Here is a 23,684-nt window from a genome sequence, read left to right as displayed (position 1 = left end):
AGCCTTGACACAAGATGACTTGCTAAAATAAATTCAATGATTTTCTTAGCATAGGGGAAAATGGTAAAGGGGACAAGGCAACTAATATCACACTGCCATGCTGATTGACTTATAAGTGCAAAGAAGTTGCTTTAGAAAGTGGCTAGTGATCGAAATTATTGTCTTTATGTGAGAACTATGGTTACCGCCAAGGAAACTCGAAAAGTCATCATTGCTTTGCATCAATAGGGCTTTACATGCAAGGACATTGCTGCTTTTAAGATTGCCCCTAAATCAAATTTAACCTGATCATCAATGACATAAAAGAGAGAGTTTCAATAGGTGTGAAGAAGGCTTCAGGGTGCCCAAGAAAATCTAACAAGTGCCAGGACCAACTCCTAAAGAGGATTCAGCTATGGGATCAGTTCAGCAAGCAGATGTCAGTGCTTTTGCACACATAGTGAGGCAAAGGCTTTTAGAAATTGTCCTGGTGTCAATAAGAGCAGCAAAGGAAGCATTTAATATTAGAGAAAAACATCAAGGACAGTTTAACAGGTTATTTTCTCTGATGAAGCCCCCCTTCAAACTGTTTTGAACATTTAGAAAAATTATGGGCGAAAAGGTGAGCCCTACCATGAGTAATGGGTCTTGTTAATATTACAGAATCCTGAGATCTTTCATGTGTGGGGTTAGGGTTGATATTTATTCAAGGGAATGGACTTGCTCACACTTTTCTCTACGATGAGGATAAACCTCCTCCAAGACTAACTACTTCAAATGATCCAGGAGCATTTTAGTGATGAACAATTCTTTGTCCAGTATGAAAGAAACGATCTCACAAGGCAAAAGTGATAACTTATTGGCTCACTGAACAAAATCTTGAAATTGTCCCCAGATTTCAATCCTATTGGGAACTTGTGGTCAATTCTGAAAAAGCAGGTGGACATAAACAAACACAGACATTTTGATGCACTGATTAGAAAAGAATGGGACATCGCTCAAGATTTCGATCAGAAGCTGATATCCAGTTGCCGGGAAGAAGTGCAGAAGTCTGGAAAACTAAGGGTTCAAAAACCAAAATTTCAGTCAGTCTAAAAACTTTTGGTCATGACTGTACTTGAAGAGGACAGTACCACTGGACTACTTCCGTTTTTATCAAAATCATTTCTCCTTGCTCGGATGCCAATCAGAATTCATCTTCATTTGAGTCTTGTTCTTTTTCTCGCATTCACTCTACATTTTGCTTATGTTACTTTCATGGCTCTCCACTGAGCATTTAACTAGAAAAGACTGATGAAAGGCATACAGAAACTTATGACGATAAAGAGATTGCTGACTAACAAAGAGTCAACTTATGTACGACCTCTAGTTTAGAACGTCAGCTGTGAAAATACTCCTAACATACACATCTCAGCATTGGAGTTTCCAGGCGCTGTCTGGTCATCTTCTTTCCATCTTTCACCACATCTCTGGCATCTTCATTACACTCAGGCTCCCAGCCGCGACCAGGACGAAGCTCACTGCACATCATAAGTTATATCATCATTGCAAACTTATAACACGCAGCAAGTCCTGGCTGTATAATGAAGAGGCTGGAGATGCAGCGTGCCCGATGATAAAAAGAAGACAAAATTAAAAGTTTAGTTTGGGTAAAAAGGAAAACCAAATACTCATCTCTCCAGCCCTTTTTTATCTGCCGTGCTGCTTTTCGAGAACTTTGCAGCTGCATCCAAACTTCAGCGATCACTGTGTGTTATAAAGTCACACTGATAAGATTGCCAATGAATGCAGTAACCTTCTATTCATGGAAGCGGCCATAATGTCTGACCTTTAGTGAAGAGGACAAAGATGCTGTGTGCCTGACAATGGAAAGAAGAGGACCGAATGGTGAGCAGCCAGAGATGTGAATATTTGGTTAAAGATAAATAACTGATACTCAACCTTCTGGAGGTTCCTGTGCTTACCATATGGCTCTCCTTTTTTTGCCCCACACCGTGACGTGACACATCTCTAAGACTTCCGTTTGCATCTAGGCCCCAAACGTCTCTGCATGTCATAAGGTAGTGACATTGACGTCGCAACCTTATGACGCGCAGTAACCTTGAGGTCTGGACGCAGCCATAAGTCTTGACCTATAGTGAAAAGGCCAGGAAATGTGGCACGCCTGATGACAGAGAGGACCATATGGAAGGTAGCAAGCTGTGGAGTGGTTGCCATCGTCAATGGCGCCTACTTTTTTTTTTTTTCTGATCCCATTCCAACTTGCATACTAATGCGGTTCATAAACAAAGCTACGGAACATATTTAGTTCCTAACCGGAGATTATTTGCAGTAGATGGCCTAGCATCATCTTCTGGAGGTTGTTTTGAGGTCTACTGTTGGATCGTGTTCAGTTTTTAAACACAAATTTTGCTGCACGCCTTACAATTTGTCTGAAAATTTAAGATATTATATCAGTATAAATTTACAATGTTATTCAAAAACATTTGTTTTTATTTTTGGCAGATGACATTCCCATGAGCTCGGAGGCACAATGGTTATCTTTAGATTATAAAACAGATGATCAAGATATCTCACAAGATGCATATGAAGAGGATGACATAATTCCACATATAATCGTTAAAATCAAAGATCCATCATCTGGTTCTTTTGAAGAGGTCCTGTATTCTGATTCATCACAGAATGTTGAGACAAAAAATTGTGACAAAAGAGGTGTCATAAATCAGAATGATAACACAGAGGCGAAGTCATTTATATGTTCAGATTGTGGAAAATGTTTTAGCTGGCAATCTCACCTTATTAAACATATGAGAAGTCACACAGGGGAGAAACCATTTTCTTGTGAAGAATGTGGGAAGCGTTTCAGCGAGAAATCGGATCTTTTTAGACATCAAAGAACTCACACAGGGGCAAAGCTGTTTTCATGTTCAGAATGTGGAAAATGCTTTAAACAGAAGTGGGGTCTCGTAAAACATCAGAGAAGTCACACTGGAGCAAAGCCGTATTCATGTTCAGAATGTGGGAAAGAGTATAATGATAAATCAAACCTTATTCGACATCAGTGGGTTCACACAGGGGTGAAGCAGTTTTCATGTTTAGAATGTGGGGCACTTTTTACCAAAAATTCATCTCTTGTTACGCATAAAAAAATTCACACAGGAGTGAAGCCGTTTTCATGTCCAGAATGTGGAAAATGTTTTATCCAGAATTCAGACCTTGTTAGACATCGAAAAACTCACACAGGGGAGAAGCCATTTCCATGCCCAGATTGTGAAAAAAGTTTTACCAAAAAATCCATTCTTATCAGCCATCAAAAAATTCATGCCGAGCAGAAGCCTCTTTCGTGAACTTTAAGTGTAAAGTGTTTTAGCTAAAAGCCAACTTTAAATAGCCACCAAAAATGTCACAAGGGAAAAAGATTTTCATGTCCATAATCTGTGAAATGTTTTACGCATAAACCATATCATCTTGAACTAATTTTTTTAACACTTATTTTACTTTTAAATAATACATTCCCCCGTGAAGAAGCAAGGCGAAATGTGTGTTGGGGTGTATCCGCCACCACAGAGTCTGAATGGATATTTTCTCTACTATGTTGTATTCCTGATTGTTTTGCTACCATAACCCTCGGACTATCATCATTTGTGTATACTTATTAGTATTTCATAAGAGGGTGTTCTAACGGTTATTTATGTTTATAAGTGTTACCCAATAGTTTTCATAGTCTCCTACCCTGGAGCTGATGTATGTGCATAATATATTACCTAGGGGTCAGGATTAATTTGCAGGGTGATTTAATCTTCTGTACATGCAATATTTATCCTATGCAACTTTCCTTTATGTTGTTCTCCCATTTTTATGTACTGTTTTTCACTTTTATTCTTAAAGTTAAGATCAATTTGAATATACTAAAGTTGTCCGAATTGTTTTTTTTGTTTATTGGAATTAGTGCACTAGAGAAGTCCTCAAATACAAAAATAAACAGTTTTCAATACAATCGAAAAATGAATAGAAGCAGAATGTAGGCCCTATTATGGATGGTCATTGGAGTATGATTTTAGAATTAACACCAAAATTCTAAGAATATCACTACAATTCCTTTTCGCAAGGATATAAAGATGACCAGCTTTCTTTGTAAGATAGGGATTTGTTCCGATGCTAACTGACTGTAACGCTCACCGCTGCAGATGGTAAAGCGATGAGCAGGAGTGAACCCATTGCACCACAGGGGGACCCTGAACTTACCCTTTAGTGGGAGGGGCTTGACTAAGCATCTGCAGTTAGGAAGACGTCAGATGTCACTCCTAGGGAAGTGACCGGGACTGTGGCAGCTGACCCCCCAGGGCAAGGACGGACATGAGGACAAACGGGCAGAGTGTCTAGTGCAGCAAGGACCATCAAGAAGTCAGAGGTAGGTGTCATGACTGTGCACAGTCACTAGTAAGGCTGGGACCACCGGAGTAGCTGAGGCAGGTGGCTCGGCCAGGGTGGACAGGCACAGTCACTACTAAAGCTGGGTCCACTGGAGTAGCTGAGACAGGTAGCACGGCTGGGGTGGACAGGCACAGTCACTAATAAAGCTGAGCAAGAAGAGAATGGCACTTCCTATATGTACGTCTAGGAGATATTGGGGTGCACTTTAGGTTCCAAAGCCAAACAGTGAGAAGTATACAAGGCACTCCCAATTGGGAGTGCCTTGTAAACTTCTCACTAATAAAGCTGAGACTGCCAGAGTAGGAGGAGGAGCTGTGGAGGAAATAAAGCGCAATAGGGTCTTACCCTTATAGGCACAGGGCAATAAGCAAGGGGAGCAATTATACTCACCAACTGTAGTTGTGACAGTCACAACTACTATAATCGCATATACAATAGATCCAGGCAGCGGCAACCCAAGACGACTTGATAACAGAGAACAATTGTAGAAGAAAGGGTTTTTGAGATTTTTGATGTTGTTTCTATGGTCCTGAGGAAGGGAGCAGAGCTCCTGAAACGCGTAGACCTGTGCTACAATAAAGCCACATCAATCCGATCTCCCCTGTTGTGATCATTGGCGCGGTATAGAAAACCCTTTCTTCTACAATTGTTCTCTGTTATCGAGACTGCCAGAGTAGCTGAGGCAGGTGGCCTGGCCAGGGTGTACGGGCACAGTCACCAATAAAACTGGGACCATCGAGTAGCTGAGGCAGGTGGCACGGCCCGGCTGGATGAACACCAGGGTACCAACGGTGACTGGAAGACTGGTAAGTACATTGTAACGGAAGCACAGCGGACAAAGGGACCTGACAACTAGCTGGCAAAGGAAAAAAACAGTAACTAATCACGTTGATCAGACACCTCCCCTAGTGGGAGAGTGCCTTAAGTACTCAGTGACTCTCAACAATAGGCTGAGAGGCACTTCCAGGGAATGACAGGCTGGCTCTTTAAGGTGCGCGCGCACCTTTTAAAGCACTCCCGGAGGGCCTGTGTGGTGTGCACAGGTCTCGGGGGAGAGAAGCAGGAAACGCTCATGTGGAAGACTGCGGGGAAGCCATGGTGTAGGCCGGTCATGGCAGTTAGTGAGCGTCCCTGCAGGGAGGAGGGAGAGTGGTGCAGGGACACTGGCACTACACTGACTTAGTCGTTATATGGAAAAAGCATATTTAATGCCGCTTTTGGAAGGGAATTATTGCCATTATTAATAAGGCATGTTAAATCTGAGGTTGTGGGTTCTATTAATCACCTAGGCAGGTGTAACAATTTTTATTTCTTCTGTACACAGTCTTACAGCAACCATAGTACGTATGCTCCTCCAGATGACAGATACCACGACCGTAGCATGTATATCCAGCTCCAGCCGGCAACAGTGGTCTTTATGCTCCACAGATATCACGACCGAAACGCGTGTATGCAGCTCCAGCTGGCAACAGTAGTCCTTATGCTCCTCCATATGATGAATATTATGACAGTAGGGCGTGTATCCAGCTCCAACTCACTGACCAATTTTGTCTCCTTGCTTTTCTACCACTTTTGGAATCCGCCCCCTGGATGAGTAAAGGTGATTTCATTCCACCCCCTTAAACATGTTTCATGTAACTCCAAGTATGAAGGAGGGTAGTCTCCCACTAATCTGTAGGATTGGGTATCAGAGAAGCCTCCTGCAGAGGAGAAAAATAGATACACAACCCGTCACCAGATACAGGACAATGAATCCTTCTGCAGGCCTGATTACATTAGAGTCCAAGGAGGCCAACTAATATGACACACTGTTACAAACCCTTCCAATTGTGAACGGACAAGTGACCCTAAACTGACAAGCAAGTCTCTAGTAAAAAACAACAATTTCCGTGCTGGAAAAAGTCCAATAGTCTTTAGTTCATGGCCAGCTCCTCACACTCCTCCACCACTTTTTTAACAGGGCAAGCGCTGGGTTCTTCTCTCTGCTTCTTCACTGTCGTCTGCACCGGGGCAGGTGGGGTACTGCTGCAGGCATACCCAGATATTTGCCTACCACTGCCGCACGCTCGATCTCCATGGCCCGCTCTCCTAGCATGGCCAACATCCGCCTCAATTCAGTTGGTTGATTCTCTGTCTTCTGGATGACCGCCCTGGGCTGTGTTCCTTCCATGGAGCTGCGCTCCTTCATATCTGAACTGACCTCCTCCTTTGTGTTCTCTGTCCCAATCGGCCAAGCGTTGTATTAGGGTCGCCCGGTTGTCCTCTGGCAAGCATGCCAGCTCTCTCCCCGAGCAAAGGGCTCTCAGCTTCTTGAGCCTCTTGTAAATGGAGTCTGCCATATTTTCTGACAATAAAGATGGAGGGAAAAGAGCGAAATAGGGACTTAACCAGTAACAAGGAATAAAAGTAATAAGGGAATGTGCTCACCTTATGGGGTTGCGTATCACACAACCAGAAGTAAAGCCTGTAACTAGCTGCTGCACGTGCTGAAGAAGCCAAAGTTCACTCAGGAACACTGTAAATGTGGAACCGTTGCTGCACTGCTGGAGATACGATGCACATCCAGGAGAGGTATAATGCAAAGTGGTTTAGTTCAACATGTTTCGAAGTGTACTCCACTTCTTCATTAGGAAATCCACCAGTATGACAGACAACAACAGTAGCGCAGTCTATAAATAGCTGCTGGTAATTCAAAAAGAGCGCCAAAGGAAACACATGACAGTGAGTCAGAGTTCAAAGGGTTAAAGAGGCACTTGGGATGTACATTGTCTGATACCAATAAAAAAAAACATTTTTCAATATAATTTAATAAACAAAGCACAAGAAAGCATGAAAAAACTATAAAAAGGAGAAGATAACAAAAGAAAAAAAATGGGAAACTAAAAAATTATTTGTATGGAAACACGAAGGAGGACTCGAACCCACCGATGGTCAGTGAGGCATCATCTGAGATGTCTAAACCTTACAGCTTGTCCCTAATAGTGCCAATCAGCCTTTTCTGAGCACAGTTTTTCATGTTTCCTTCATAGCACAAGCTGTAAGGTTCAGCCATCTCAGATGATGCCTCACTGACTATTGGTGGGTTCGAGTCCTCCTTGGTGTGTACAGACAAATAATTTTTTAGTTTCCCTTTTTTTCTTTCTTTTGTTATCTTCTCCTTTTTTTTATTTTTTTAGTCTTTCTTTATGCTTTATAGACTGCACTACTGTTGTTGTCTGTCATACCGGTGGATTTCCTGATGAAGAAGTGGGGTTACACTTCGAAACACATTGAATTAAACCACCTTGCATTATACCTCTCCTGGATGTGTGTCGTATCTCCAGCAGCGCCCTCAGACTTAAGACCCAGCACTGTGCCTTATTTCGGCGATAAGCTTGATGATGCCAGCTCCGAGCCCCCAGCATGACTCCAATTCCAGTCCGAGCCCTGATCTTATTCCCTCTCTCCCACAGCCTTGGGGTGGGCCGCAAAACACAATACAAACGACAGGGACAAGGGAGAACGGAACTTGTACACACTGCACTCAAATAGGAGAGACAATTTGTGTACAGGGAAGTAAAGGAAAGGAAGTAATGAACAACAGGGGAATGCTCACACCACTCAAAAGCGCAGCACGGATCACGATAAACAGGATAACTACCAAGACCGGGATCACCGGAGCTTTTGCTGAAGCTATCATCGGCGTAAACTGTAAGAAAGCTGGGCTTTAAATAGGGAAAAGACAGCTACTTAAGGCAATAAGCAACCTGAGGTCTAGGACCTACTCACAAGTCTGCAGAAATTAACTACTGCAGAGCTGAAGACCAGTGAACCTGAACCAGCCAATGCCTGGCTCTGGCTGAACAATCCAGAAGCCTCAGGTTGCTTGTCAGACTCTGTGGTGTGACTGACGACACCGTGCCAGCAGGTGTGTGCAGAACCAAACATCGCATGACATACTGCTTCGATTTCAAGAATTTAGGCATGTACCCTGACTACAAAAATAAATCCTAGATCAGGTCGGTCCAATTCAGGGTCTGATAAAAAAATGGCCCTTGAATTCAGGGAAGTCATGGACTGCCTTAAGTTTCCAAGTAGTCACATCCACCCCCTTCTTAGATTGTAAAACTACTTACTGACTTACCTAAGGGAAAAGAATTTTAATACATTTATTATAGTACTTGCAAAACAAAAAAAAAAGGTAAAGGCTTTCAGAGATTTGGGTGCACCAAAACCTTAAAGGGTTGTCCCATAAACAAAGTACATTTTAATTAATAAATGTTAGAATAAGAAATTCCACAATCATATTGATGAGCAAAAGGGTAACAATATTTTAAACTTTTGACTTTCAGGCTACATATCTTACCATCCACTACAGCTTCATAAGTGCCCCTCTGGCGTATTAAACACCATTTTCCACTCTTCCCCCTGTCTCACCCGGATCAGATTATGGCCCCTCTAAGTTCAAGTTTAGAGAATCATTTAGCACTGGCAATCTGATAAAATAGGTCAGAAATGCGAGGCAGGGGATATGGAACACAAACAGTTATCTGCTTGAGCTCACGAAAGTCCAGGCACGGCCGTAGTCCACCATTCTTCATTTTAACAAAGAGAAAACCATCAACCACTGGAGATGCGTATCGCCTAATGTGTATGGCAAGCTATAATGTCATGATAACACTGGGATAGCGGTGAACCGGGGCTCCTAAGCTGTCCCTCAAGCCAGGGGGCCATGCTATCCCTAATCTCAGGGATATTCAGGGATACTCCTAAAGGTGGAGATGCCTGAGTCTCCTTCCTGGCTCTGCCCCTGACCAGTCCTAATCTGATTCCCCTCTTCCTCCCCACAAGGAGGGATGGGACAGAGTGTGATGAAATCTACAGATAAAGACAGACAAGAGAAAAAGAAAACTTTGTCACACCGCATGCACACACAAAGGTTAAGACAATAAAAGATTCAGGCGGAAACCCAAGAGAAGGAGGAAAGCTACTACACAACAGGGGTAAACTCCACAATCGCACCAAGCAATAAACACAACTATCTCCAGAAAGTCTGGGATACCACACTTCACAGACTAACAAAGACAAAGTCTAGCTGGCATGGGTGGAAACCTTCAACCAATATAAATAGGATACGAGCAAATGTGATAGGCCTACCCACAATATTTGATCAAAGAAGCAAGCAGATCAGCAGAAATTAACTCTTGCTAGCCTGCTTATGACTCGGCACACAGCAGGTCAGCGCCCTAGTCTACCTGTGTTGAATCCAGAGACCTGAGAAACCATTGGGTGAAGTGTCAGAATCTGCAGTGTGAACAGAGCCCAACGATGCCATGACAGTTGGCGATGTTTGTGCAAAACTCCGTGTGACAGCCTCTACTTACTTGGCTGTGTGTTTTGGGTCATTATCATGCTGTAAGACCCAGCCATGACTCCTCTTCAATGCTCTTACTGAGAGAAGGAGGTTGTTGGCCAAAATCTCACAATATATGACGCCATACATTCTCCCTTAAATATAGTGCAGTCATCCTGTCCCCTTTGCAGAAAATCACTCCCAAAGTATGATGTTTCTACCCCCATACTTCACGGTTGGGACGGTGTTCTTAGGGTTTTACTAATCCTTCTTCCTCCAAACAGGCCTAGACATGTTCTGGAGTTAGCAGGGGACCTTGCTTATTTTGCAGGATTGTAATCCATAACGGCGCAGTGTGTTACTAACTGTAATTGTTGAGACTGTGGTCCCAGCTCTCTTCAGGTCATTGACCAGGTCCTCCCATGTAGTTCTAAACAGATTCCTGACCTATCTCAGAATCATCCTTACCCCACGAGGAGAGATCTTGCATGAAGCCCACAAACAGAGTAAAGGGGGCTTTACATGCTACGATATCGTTAATGAATTATCGTCGGGGTCACGTTGTTTGTGACGCACATCCGGCGTCATTAACGATATCACAGCGTGTAACACTTACCAGCGACCTTAACCGACCTCAAAAGTGGTGAAAATCGTTCACCATGGAGAGGTCATCCTAAAACCAAAAATCGTTAATGGTTGATTATCGATGTTGTTCGTCGTTCCTGCGGGAGCACACATCGCTGTGTGTGACGCCGCAGGAGCGAGGAACATTAGCTTACCTGCCTCCACCGGCAATGCGGAAGGAAGGAGGTGGGCGGGATGTTTACGTCCCGCTCATCTCCGCCCCTCCGCTTCTATTGGCCGACCGCTTAGTGACGTAGCGGTGACGTCGCTGTGACGCCAAACGCACCTCCCCCTTGAGGGAGGGATTGTTCGGCAGTCACAGCATCGCCACTGACCAGCTAAGCGCGTGTGACGCTGCCGTAGCGATAACGTTTGCTGCGGCAGCGACCATACGATATTGCATGCACGACGGGGGCGGGTGCTTTCGCGCTCGATATCGCTAGCAATTGCTAGCAATATCGTAGCGTGTAAAGCCCCCTTAAGATTGACAGTCATTGTGTTTCTTCCATTTTCTAATAATTGCGCCAACAGTTGTTGCCTTCTCACCAAGCTGCTTGCCTATTGTCCTGTAGCCCAACCCAGCCTTCTGCAGGTCTACAATTTTGTTCTTGGTGTCCTTAGACAACTCTTTGGTCTTGGCCACGGTGGAGAGGTAGGAGTCTGATTTATTGAGTGTGTGGACAGGTGTATTTTATACAGGTACTAAATTCAGACAGGTGCAATTAATACAGGTAATGAGTGCACACACAGCTTCACTCCGTATACGATGTACACACACGGCTCCACTTCGTACAGGTCGTACACCTCATCCAGCACTATGACATCCAGCACGGCAGAGTCCTGCATACACTGAGGAGCTGATCATGTGACCCTGACTCCTCCCCTCCATGTGACATCATCACAGGTCCTGGAAGCACAGAGCAGCCATATATCTAGTGTGCGGCTCTACTGGTGGAGGTAAGTGGAGAGTTTCTGTTATTGACTGTGCCTTTTTAAAAAAAAAAATACAAAAAATAAAAATCGTGACACAAACAAACTGTATATATTTTCTATATATGATAATAAAACTTATGTTTACATATAAAACCATTATACATGTAAAATATCACTGATCAGCACCCAGTATACCCATAATACTATAATATAATGCAAATAAACCCGCCACTCCATGACCACTGCCATTACAGCCATAGAATGATCATATAGTGGTTGGGTACAGCACCGTGCAGACTATCAGCGAGTGCTGTACAGAACAGCCCAGTGACTCACACGTTACGTTTTGTCTAATTGTAGTTGTTCGTTTTCCTCTCTCCATTCTGCCCAGACCACCACGATGACTTCTTCAATCCACATCTCATCTTTGCAGAACGCGACATGTAAACATCTGTGGCTCATCATCACTTTTCAAACACCTTTTGCAATTTTCCCCACTTTCTTTTACTGCTATAACCATCCATAGTTCCATAGTGCCTTAGACAATAATTATTCCCCCCAATATTGCCATAAAGAGTAATAGTTATCGACTTTGTTTCCCCCACAGTAGTAGTGCCCCTTCGATGACTCCACACACTAATAGTGTCCCCTTTGTGCATTCACTTTGCAAAAATTCCCTCTATGTTCCCCCACAGGATATTAATGTAGCCCATTATGGTCTCGTTAAGTTTCCAAACACACAGACAGGACATGTGAGCCCCCACACAATGATAAAGCTCTCTTTACCCCCACACACTGTAATAATTCCTCTCATGTGCCCCTACATAGTATTAATGCCCCCTTTGTGCTCACATGCAATAATAATCTGTCTCTGCATCTGAGTTTATGTATTACTCCCATTACACCAACTGACCTCTGACAACTCTACTAATTGTATTTTTACACAGGATGTTTAGGATGTTCCATCAGCTCATCTTCCCATTCAGGTCCCTACAATAGCAGATCCTCTCAGTGGAGATCTTCTATAGAAGAGAATTCTCCTGATTGCCCCATGAAGGATGGATATGGACAGGGACAAGATGGCGGAGAGGATATTACACCTCACCCTAGAGATCCTCTTCCGGCTTACTGGAGAGGTGAGAGATTCTGATGACGTCACATTACACCATTCTTATCTATGGGAATAACAGATGGACAGAACTGGAGAGGTGAGGACTCTGGAAATGTCTGTAGTGAGATTTCTTACTGTGTCTCTCCATAACCAGGATTACACAGTAGTGAAGAAGACCTCTAGTGAGCGCTGTCAGGCCCCTGTGTCTGAGGGATGGGGAAGACCCCTGAGTCCAATCACGGGGCCTCCACCTCACCCCCGGATACATGAGGACATCAATGACCAGAAGATCCTAGAACTCACCTACAAGATGATTGAGCTGCTGACTGGAGAGGTGACACTGCTGGGAATGCTGGGACATTATACAGTAACGCTATGAAGGGATCGGGGGTGACGGTATCATTGTATGTGTCAGGTTCCTATAAGGTGTCAGGACGTCACCGTCTATTTCTCCATGGAGGAGTGGGAGTATTTAGAAGGACACAAAGATCTGTACAAGGACGTCATGATGGAGGTTCCCCAGCCCCTCACATCACCAGGTAATAGACAGGACTAAATACACACGGCCTATAATTATCTGTATGTAAGGAATGAATTCAGCCCCTGTATGTGTCTCCTCCAGGTCTATCCAGTAAGAGGACAACACCAGAGAGATGTCCCCGTCCTCTTCTCCCACAGGACTGTAAACAAGAAGACCCCGATGTTCCTCAGGATCATCAGGTAGATGGAGAGAAGGTGACATGAAATCTCCCTATGATGTGTAGACGGCTGTGAAGGTCTTGTGCTCAGTCTTGTTTTATCCTCCAGTATTATATGTGTTATACTTGTGTAATGAGAGCGGTGGAGATGGCAGGATTAGAGCTGATCATAGATGGGACTTCTCCATCTGTCTGTGACTTTTACAATATTTGTTTCAAGGGGAAGATCTGCCCCATATTAATACTACAGAGACATATGTGAGGGGTGATGAGCGGAGTAAAGAGGAGATTCCTACAGATAACCGCCCAGGTGAGTAGTGAGTGACCAGGACTTTACCTGAACTTGATCCCAGAGCCTGAACCTCATTGGAATTCACTGATTGGGCAGTTCGGCTCTGCGGCCACATTCAGCCAGCCATAAACAGAGCATTTCTGGAGGTGGGGGATGGGGGGGAAGAGACGTTGTTTTTACCCCCAGCAAGTGGCTTGCATTGGGCCAATCACCGAGCGGACACGAGGACAGCGATGCTCGATCCAGTGGTTAGCATCCGAACTCAAATACAGATTTTTTTTTTTTGTTGTTCATTTTGGGTTCGCTCATTTCTATTCATTATAGCTTACAAAAAACACAGCACAAATAGAAAACTGATAGGAATCATTAAAAAAAATGTCCAGCACAACACTTTGGCCCAGTATTCCCCATGTGTTTTCTATGCATCCCGACAGCCCATCATTTCCTGATTTCTAAAGTTTTGTGTTACGTCTCTTAGGTTCTTTGCGCTGTCGGCTTTTAGCTATTTTTCCTCCTTAGCACCCTGATTTCCCATGCTCTGCTAGACATCTCTCTGTTATATATCTTTACCTCAGCACCCAGCTTTCCCTTGATATCACAGCATGGAAAAGCTGAGTGCTGAGGGAAAGATGTTTAGCAGAGTATGGGAAAGCTGGGTGCTGAGGGAAAGAGCCTTGTTCACCCAGCTTTTCCATCCAATGCTTGAATCTTTGTCCCCATCCTTGTATATTTGTCCCCATCTTGGTACATATGATCCCCATCACACCTCAAACTTTAAAAAAAATATAACAATTATACTCACCTTCCCTCTGCTGCCCTGATGCTTGGTGTTCTTTTCTGATACAGTTTTTCCACATACACTCATATATCCCTACAGAGAAACACACCCTGTATACTGTTCATACACTATTGGAAGAAGGAAAATATTCCAGCAAACAGGTTCAAAAAGTTAATTAAAAAATACAAACTTTTATTCCATGGTGATTAAAAAAAAATCCCTCTTGATATCACGATGACCAAACAAATACTGTTACAGACATAGTATACTGTGCACAATATTACATTTACTGTATACCATATACACACTTACTGTATATACAATGCAAACTATTATATACATTATATGCCAACTTCTATACACTATATACTACCCACATACACACTATATACTACCTACAAGCAATTTCATACACACTATATACTACCTACATACACACTTATACACTCTATATTCTACCTACATACACACTCATATACACTCATACACACTATATACTACTGTTACGTCCGGGTGGTGGAAACTCTGGACCGTACACCGGTTTCCCCTGAGGAGGCAGCCAGGCCGGTCACCCCGCCAGAGGGTCTTGATGCACGGCAGCCGAAGCACTATTGGTAGCCAGACAGTCCGTAGGGGAGCTGGAAAGGTAGATGTTGCTGAACACACGGAGTTCTGGACGGTAGTCCGGGTGACGAGGCTCAGGGTCCAAGGCCGGGTTGAAGGGTCAGGCGGGATCCGGAACCTGCTGAGTGATGAGACGGGTCACCCAACGGGGCCAGGGACTGGAGACTGGCGGAGCTGCAGAGGTGGTGGAACATCCGCCGTAGTCACCGTCAGGAATGGGCGTGGTTCGGAGCGGCTGGCGTGGCAGGACAGGCTCTGCGAGACAGGCAGGATTAATTACAGGGCAAAGCAATACGGGGACCTGAACTCCTAGCTTACTAAACACGTAGAACAGGCCCCGCCCACCAGGAAAGAGAATCCTAATATACCCTGTACCTGTCTATGCAATTTCCTGTTTCTAGGTGCTGGCCCTTTAAGAAAGGGTCAATGACCGCGCACGCGCCCTAATGCGCATGCGCGAGGCCCGTGTACCAGAAGCCAGTCCAGGGAGCGGTGCAGAGGAAGCAGGAGTGCCCGGCTGAGTGTCCCACGTCGCAGAGGAGCGCCGGGAGCGGGGAGCTGGATGCATGGAGGGCGCAGGCAAGGAAGAGGAGGCCGGGACCGGAGTGGTGAGCAGGGGACGCCGCCGGGGAGCGGGAAGCGGGCCATGGGGACCGGAGAGCGGGGCACGGGGACCGGGAAGCGTGACAACTACCCACATACACACTGATATATACCATATACTACCCACATGCACAATGATATACACTATATACTATCCACAAACACACTCATATACACCATATACTACTCACATACACACTGATATACACTATATACTGCATACACACTATTACATGTACTTACCTATGATGAAGTCAGTCTCCAGGAGCAGCGGGGCCTTTACATCCCTGCCCCATCATAGGGCAGCAGCCATGACCAGTGAAGTCTCTGGTCTGCAGGAAATGGAGGGCATAGCACAGAGCACGACTCGGAGCTGAGTTGCCCCTGTCACAGGACCATTCGGCTGCTACAGCTGCCATGTCCTCCTCCATCTCCCTCTGCTCCCAGTCCCGACTGCTTCTAGTGACAAGAGGGAGGGAGAGGAAGGAGCTACACTGACCATTAGGTTCTCTGAAGCTCACGATGGCAGCAGTACCAAACTGCACACACCGTAGAAGACGGCGACGCGGCAGGGCAAGCGAGTCCCAGGTCACAGGCAGGAAGAGGTTGGAGGGGGAGGAGCCAAACACTGCCCAGCCACTTGTATTAAAACTAGTACAGGAATAGCACAGCTCCTCTCCCACTGAGCGGAGCCGGCTGCTCCCCTGCAGGGCAGCCCCTCACCTGATGGCCCCGGTCGCACTTGTGACCTCTGCGACCACGGTTATTATGCCCCTGCTATCAGATGAGGTTGCAGTGCTGTTGTGAGCTGGATTAACTTTTTTCACTGACTTAGGGGAGGGTTTCTACAGCTTCAGTACTCATTCGGGGAAAATATTTATTCCGTCTATTGTAAGTGCTGCCCACTGTTGAGAGAGGTGTGTGGTTATGTCAGCACAGAAGCTCCCCTGACAGTTGAGATACAGAGACAGAATATTTTTTTCTCTGAATGACCACTTGGACACCTGCTGATCTGGGAAGCTGTAGAAATTCTTCCCATTGTGGTTAGTCAGTGAATATATTTTTTCCGTCTCATGTCAGTGCTGCTCTTCGACTCAGAGAGGTTTGTGTGCTTATGACAGCACCTTACTCCCCTTAAGGGTGCTTTACACGCTGCAGCATCGCTAACGATATATCGTCGGGGTCACGGTGTTTGTGACGCACATCCGTCGTCGTTAGCGACATCGCAGCGTGTGACAGCTAGGAGCGACGATCAACGATTGCAAAAACGGCAAAAATTGTTGATCGTTGACACGTCGCTCCTAATCATAATGTCGTTGGTGTTTCATTCTGCAGGTTGTTCGTCGTTCCTGCGGCACCACACATCGCTGTGGGTGACACCGTAGGAACGACAAACATCATCCTACCTGCATCCACCGGAAAGGAGGAAGGAAGGAGGTGGGCGGCATGTTCTGGCCGCTCATCTCCCCTCCTCTTCTATTGGGCAGCCGTTTTGTGACACCGCTGTGACGCACCTCCCCCTTGAAGGAGGGATTGTTCAGCGGTCACAGCAACGTCGCTGAACAGCTATGTGCGTATGACGCTGCCATAGCGATATTGTTTCCAACGGCAGCGATCACAACATGTCGCACGAACGACGGGGGCGGGTGCTATCGCTCGCGACATCGCTAGCAATCGCTAGCGATGTCGCAGCGTGTAAAGCACCCTTTACAGTTGAGATATGGAGACAGAATAAATCTTTTCACTCAGTAAGGCCCGTTTCACACGTCAGTGAAAAACACTGACGTTCTTCACTGACGTGTAAAACACGCACATGTCCCTCCGTGTTCCGTGATTCACGTCACACGTGGGTTGTCCATGTGCAATCCGTGATTGCATATGGACATTACTCACCTGCCTTCACTGCTGCTGTCCATGGTGCTGATCTCCTCGGGTCTCAAGCGTCCGCCCACCGCTCTCAGCTCCTACTTCCTGGTCGGCTGTTCCTGCTCTCATGAATATTCATGAGCCAGGCAGGAGCTGCCGAGAACAGAGGCTTCACAGCGAATCGCAGGCAAGGTAAGTTTAAAATATTTAATATTTAATATGTCCGTGATTTTCTGGTACGTGTTTCACTGATCACACACGGATCACACCATAGTGTGGTCCGTGGGTCATCAGTAATGCCAGAAAAAACTGACTTTTCTCCGTGCAGAATCACGGCCACGGGTGTACGTTGCACGGAGACAAGTTCAGTGAAAAATCACTGATGTGTGAGCAGACCCATTGATTATAATGGGTCTGCGTATGTCAGGGATTCTGGTACGTATAAAAAAAAGCACAAACATACCAGAATCACTGACGTGTGAAAGGGGCCTAAGGATGTAGACATCTTCTGCTGATAACTGAAGGTGAAATCCCTTCCTCTTGTGCTCAGTCAGTGAAAAGATTCATGTCAGTGCTGCTCTTCAGCTCAGAGAGGTTTGTGTCCTTATAACAGAATGATAACTCCTCTGACAGTTAAGATATGGAGTCGTAATACATTTTTTCCCTGAATGAGCATGACACCTTCTGCTGATCACTGAATCTGAATAAACCCTTCCCCTTGTGCTCAGTAAGTGAAAACATTTATTCCGTATCATGTCAGAACTCCTCTATGGCTTAAAGAGGTTTGTGTGCTTATGACAGCACGTTAACTCCTCTGACAGTTGAGATACGGAGATGGAATAAATCTTTCCACTGAATGAGCATTACACTTGCTGATCATTGAATCTGAAGAAACCCTTCCCCTTGTGCTCAGTCAGTGAAAAGATTTATTCCGTCTCATGTCAGTGCTGCTCTTCGACTCAGAGAGGTTTGTGTGCTTATAGCGGGCTTTACACGCTACGATACATCTAACGAGATGTCGGCAGGGTTACGTCGTAAGTGACGCACATCCGGCATCGTTAGTGATATCGTAGCGTGTGACAGCTATGAACGAGCAGAAATACTCACCTTCTCGTTCATCGTTGACACGTCGCTCATTTTCTAAAAATTGAACGTCCTGTTGTTCATTGTTCCCGAGGCAGCACACATCGCTCCGTGTGACACCCCGGGAACGATGAACTGCAGCTTACCTGCGGCTGCCGGCAATGCTGAAGGAAGGAGGTGGGCGGGATGTTTACAACCCGCTCATCTCCGCCCCTCTGCTTCGATTGGCTGGCCGCTGTGTGACGTCGCTGTGATGCCGAACGTCCCTCCCCCTTCAGGAAGTGGATGTTCGCTGCCCACAGCGAGGTCGTTTGGAAAGTAAGTACGTGTGATGGGGGTTACAACATTGTGCCACACGGGCAAGAAATTGCCCGTGCCGCACAGATGATGGGGGCGGGTGCGATCGCAAATGCGATCGCACAATAAATTGTAACGTGTAAAGCAGGCTTATGACAGCACGTTAACTCCCCTAACAGTTTAGATATTGACACGGAATAAATCTTTTAACTGAATGAGCAAGTAGACACCTTCTACTGATCATTGAAGGTGAAAAATCCTATTTATTGTGCTCAATCAGTGAAAAGATTTATTCTGTCTCATGTCAGTGCTGTTCTTCAGCTCAGAGTGGTTTGTGTGCTTACGACAGCATGTTAACTCCTCTGACAGTTGAGATATGGAGACAGAATAAATCGTTTTACTAAATGAGCATGCAGACACCATCTGCTGATCACTGAAGCTGAAAACAACCCTGATCGTTGTGCTCAGGCAGTGAAAAAATGTTATTCGTTTCAAGCAAGAAAATAGCCAGTGGCCTAGCATTGCGTTCTAGTGCTTGTTTTAAGGTCAATTATCATTTAGACATCTGTGATTTTTTTGTGTGTCAGTTTGATCATCAGTGATTTTCACGTTTGAAAAAAGCAATTGCAAATCTTCACCTATCTATTATAATGTTAATGAAAGATGCCATCCGTGAATTTCACAAACCTATCATTTTGACCCATGTCTCTGAACAAAAACAGGAATTTTTTTTCCTAGCAGACACACGGTCTGCAAAAAAAACACAGGCATGTGAATAGCACCATAGATTTTAATGGGTACGTGCTGGGTCCATGAAGATCTTGGCTATAATATGTGCGTAATTCACACATGTCTGAATGAGGACTTTGTGATTGATTGTGTCTGAATGATTATTTAAAAAGATAATTTTGCTGCACACCTTGTATTTTGTATGATCATTTTTAGATATAAACGACATAACATATCAGTATAAATGTTATGTCTCATTATTAGAAACTGATAAAATATTTTTTTTTTTTTTTACAGACTACCATCCTAGGAGCTCAGAGGGACATTGGATACGTTTAGATTGGAAAGCAGGTGATGGTGGTATCATACAAGATCTATACGGAGAGTATGTCATAACTCCAAATCTAGCTCTTCACAGCAAAGACCTATCATTTGAGCCTTTTGAAAAGGTCCTATCTTCTGAATCATCACAGAATGTCAAGAAAAATAAACGTCATAGAAGAGGTGAAATAAAGCCAAATGGTCACAAAGGGAAGAAAACACATTCATGTTCAGAATGTGGAAAATGTTTTGACCGGATATCAAAACTTATTATACATAAGAATAGTCACACAGGGGAGAAGCCACTTTCTTGTGAAGAATGTGGGAAATGTTTTAGAGAGAAATCAGATCTTTTTAGTCATCAGAGAACTCACACAGGGGAAAAGCCGTTCTCATGTTCATAATGTGGGAAATGTTTTAATAAGAAAACAAATCTTGTTAGACATCAGTGGGTTCACACAGGAGTGAAGCCATTTTCATGTTTAGAATGTGGGACAGTTTTTACCGCTAAATCATCTCTCATTGAACATCAAAATATTCACACAGGAGCGAAACCATTTTCATGTTTAGAATGTGGGAAATGTTATAGCTCAAAGTCAATTCTTGTTAAGCATCAGAGAATTCACACAGGGGAAAAGCCGTTTTTATGTTCAGAGTGTGGAGAATTTTTCAACCAAAAATCATGCCTTCTTTCACATCTGAGAATTCACTCAGGAGCAAAACCGTATTTATGTTCAGAATGTGGGAAATGTTATACGTCGAAGTCAATTCTTGTTAAACATCAGAGAATTCACACAGGAAAGTCACATTCATGTTCAGTCTGTGGGACACTTTTTATCTATAAATCATCTCTTATTACACATCAAAGTATTCACACAGGGGTGAAGCCATTTTCATGTACAGAATGTGGAAAATGTTTTAGCCAGAATTCATATCTTATTAGACATCAAAGAACTCACATAGGGGAGAAGCCATTTTCATGCCCAGAATGTGAGAAATGTTTTACCAAGAAATCTAGTCTCAATAACCATCAAAAAACTCACACAGAACAGAAGTCACTTTAATATACCATACTGTATGCATAAAGTGTTATTTTTAATGTTAAAGATTTTAATTTTTTACAACACCATGCATAGTTATGTTATATAAAAATGCATCCATTGAACATTTAAATTGTGTTGTGCCTTTGACTCAGTGGATGAGCAAAGTGCTGTAGTGATGGCAGTGTGCTATAGTCTAAAACTTACCACCAAAAAAACCTCAAAAAAATTCCTCGGTCACCATAGGGTTAAATTAACTATAAACACAATTTGCCCTAGGGGCAACTAGAAGCACCCTAACTCGAGATCATTAAAGTATAACTTTTATTAATCAATTAATTGGCTAGCATTAAAAAGACATAAAGGGATAGGATACTAGTGATACTGATTCCTCATAAAGGTACAACAATTGGCTGCGGACCAACTGATACAATTCCCTTATTTCCTATATACCCATTATCATTTCCTACCCCAATATTTGCTTAATTAAAATTCCTAGCTATGAGCCAGCCTGACATGTTTTGCCATGACTGGCTTCATCAGGGACTAAAGGGTGCTTTACACGCTGCGACATCGCTAACGATATATCATCGGGGTCACGGTGTTGGTGACGCACATCCGGCGTCGTTAGCGACATCGCAGCGTGTGACAGCTAGGAGCAATGATCAACGATCGCAAAAACGTCAAAAATCGTTGATCGTTGACACGTCGCTCCTTTTCATAATATCGTTTGTGGTGGATGCCGCTGGTTGTTCGTCGTTCCTGCGGCATCACACATTGCTATGTGTGACACCGCAGGAACGACGAACATCTCCTTACCTGCGTCCACTGGCAATGAGGAAGGCAGGAGGTGGGCGGGATATTCCGCCTGCTCATCTCCGCCCCTCCGCTTCTATTGGATGGCTGCCGTGTGACTTCGCTGTGACGCCGCACTAACTGCCCCCCTTAGAAAGGAGGCGGTTCACCAGCAACAGCGACGTCACAGGTAAGGTAAGTCCGTGTAATGGGTGTAAGCGATGTTGTGCGCCACGGGCAGCGATTTGCCTGTGTCGCACAACCAAGGGGGCGGGTACGCTCGCTAGCGATATCAATAGCGATATCGCAGCGTGTAAAGTGCCCTTAAGGCTATAATAAAACAGGATGGAGACAGTCAGACCATTTAAAGGTTTTGTTGTGATATTTTCATGAGGTCAACCAATTCCTCCACCCTAGGTGAGGGATGAGACATTCCCGATCATTGGGCAATCTTCAATCTGTCAATCATACAAGTTGAGCACAGGTCCAAGATACCATTAGTTGCACAGCAAGAAAATCCATTGGTCATAGTTGCTATTAGAGACGGCGTCATCAGCCCATCTGACCACTAATAGTTGCGGATACTTACCCGCACAGAATACATCTAGCCATACTTATTTCACTTCCAGGTTATGCACTATGTCATATGCCCTATGCGCATGCCCAGGGACTTAGAAAGAAACATCTGTGCCTCAACCGCGCATGTCTCAGTACTTATTCTCCACCGCCATACTCTCGACAGCAAGTGTCTGGACTAAAGCGGGCTTTACACGCTACAATATATCAAGGAGAGAGGGGAGCTAGCACGATCTGAAAATGGCATGCATCATATAAAAGGTGCAAATTCACAGATTTATTCCAACTGTACTGTAATATAAATGAGATTTTTAGCAAATAATTGATCAATTCTTTGAGCCACCCCTGCCAACGTCACGGCAAATCTCAATAGGGGGGTCCTACTCTATATTCTGTATTTCATGTGCCATGCGGCCTCCTAGATAAAGTTAAAAGCAGAACCATAATGGAGCACACATACCTGTAACCTGTATATATAACCGCTTCTATGTTGCAAAAGAGGCAATTGTGGATAGAGGCCAGCCCAGGTCCCAGCATGTGGAGCAAGCTCTACACATACCAGGACTATATCAGAACTGACCCTCCCAGTGCCAGACAGCAACCATTGATAAAGGCGGACCAGATCCAAGTATGGTGCTTAATTAGCAATGCCTGTGGAAAGGGTGAGGCAACTGAATGTGCACAGCTACCAACAGGAGGAATATATTGCAAACCAAGATCAGGCGTGCATAGCATGGTGGTGACCAGCCACCAGACATTTGTAGCATAACTACAACCAAACAGAGAGAGAGGGGAGCCAGCACGATCTGAAAATGGCATGCATCATATAAAAGGTGCAAATTCACAGATTTATTCCAACTGTACTGTAATATAAATGAGATTTTTAGCAAATAATTGATCAATTCTTTGAGCCACCCCTGCCAACGTCACGGCAAATCTCAATAGGGGGGTCCTACTCTATATTCTGTGTTTCATGTGCCATGCGGCCTCCTAGATAAAGTTAAAAGCAGAACCATAATGGAGCACACATACCTGTAACCTGTAAATATAACTGCTTCTATGTTGCAAAAGAGGCAATTGTGGATAGAGGCCAGCCCAGGTCCCAGCATGTGGAGCAAGCTCTACACATACCAGGACTATATCAGAACTGACCCAGTGCCAGACAGCAACCATTGATAAAGGCGGACCAGATCCAAGTATGGTGCTTAATTAGCAATGCCTGTGGAAAGGGTGAGGCAACTGAATGTGCACAGCTACCAACAGGAGGAATATATTGCAAACCAAGATCAGACGTGCATAGCATGGTGGTGACCAGCCACCAGACATTTGTAGCATAACTACAACCAAACAGAGAGAGAGGGGAGCCAGCACGATCTGAAAATGGCATGCATCATATAAAAGGTGCAAATTCACAGATTTATTCCAACTGTACTGTAATATAAATGAGATTTTTAGCAAATAATTGATCAATTCTTTGAGCCACCCCTGCCAACGTCACGGCAAATCTCAATAGGGGGGTCCTACTCTATATTCTGTATTTCATGTGCCATGCGGCCTCCTAGATAAAGT

General features: G+C 44.5%; 1 protein-coding gene and 1 pseudogene across 2 annotated transcripts; both read left to right on the top strand.

The window, feature by feature from the left end:
- The window catches only part of LOC142312399 (uncharacterized), a 32,555-nt pseudogene extending 11,056 nt beyond the window's left edge, over positions 1-21,499 (top strand).
- LOC142312386 (zinc finger protein 667-like) lies at positions 11,271-19,948 on the top strand. 2 transcript variants are annotated; one of them, XM_075351329.1, is made up of 5 exons: positions 11,271-11,326; positions 12,250-12,438; positions 12,568-12,952; positions 13,036-13,133; positions 19,681-19,948. In XM_075351329.1, exons 3-5 carry the CDS (start codon positions 12,820-12,822, stop codon positions 19,720-19,722), a joined length of 273 nt encoding a protein of 90 aa, XP_075207444.1. In that variant the 5' UTR covers positions 11,271-11,326; positions 12,250-12,438; positions 12,568-12,819; the 3' UTR covers positions 19,723-19,948. Both variants share the same exon structure in this region; 1 of them encodes a protein (XP_075207444.1).
- Positions 21,500-23,684: the final 2,185 nt, after the last annotated feature.

The sequence above is a fragment of the Anomaloglossus baeobatrachus genome, chromosome 5 (genome assembly GCF_048569485.1).
Source record: "Anomaloglossus baeobatrachus isolate aAnoBae1 chromosome 5, aAnoBae1.hap1, whole genome shotgun sequence".
NCBI lineage: Eukaryota > Metazoa > Chordata > Amphibia > Anura > Aromobatidae > Anomaloglossus > Anomaloglossus baeobatrachus.
The sequence above is the reverse complement of the archived record's forward strand: the minus strand, read 5'-3'. Positions and strand labels throughout refer to the sequence as shown.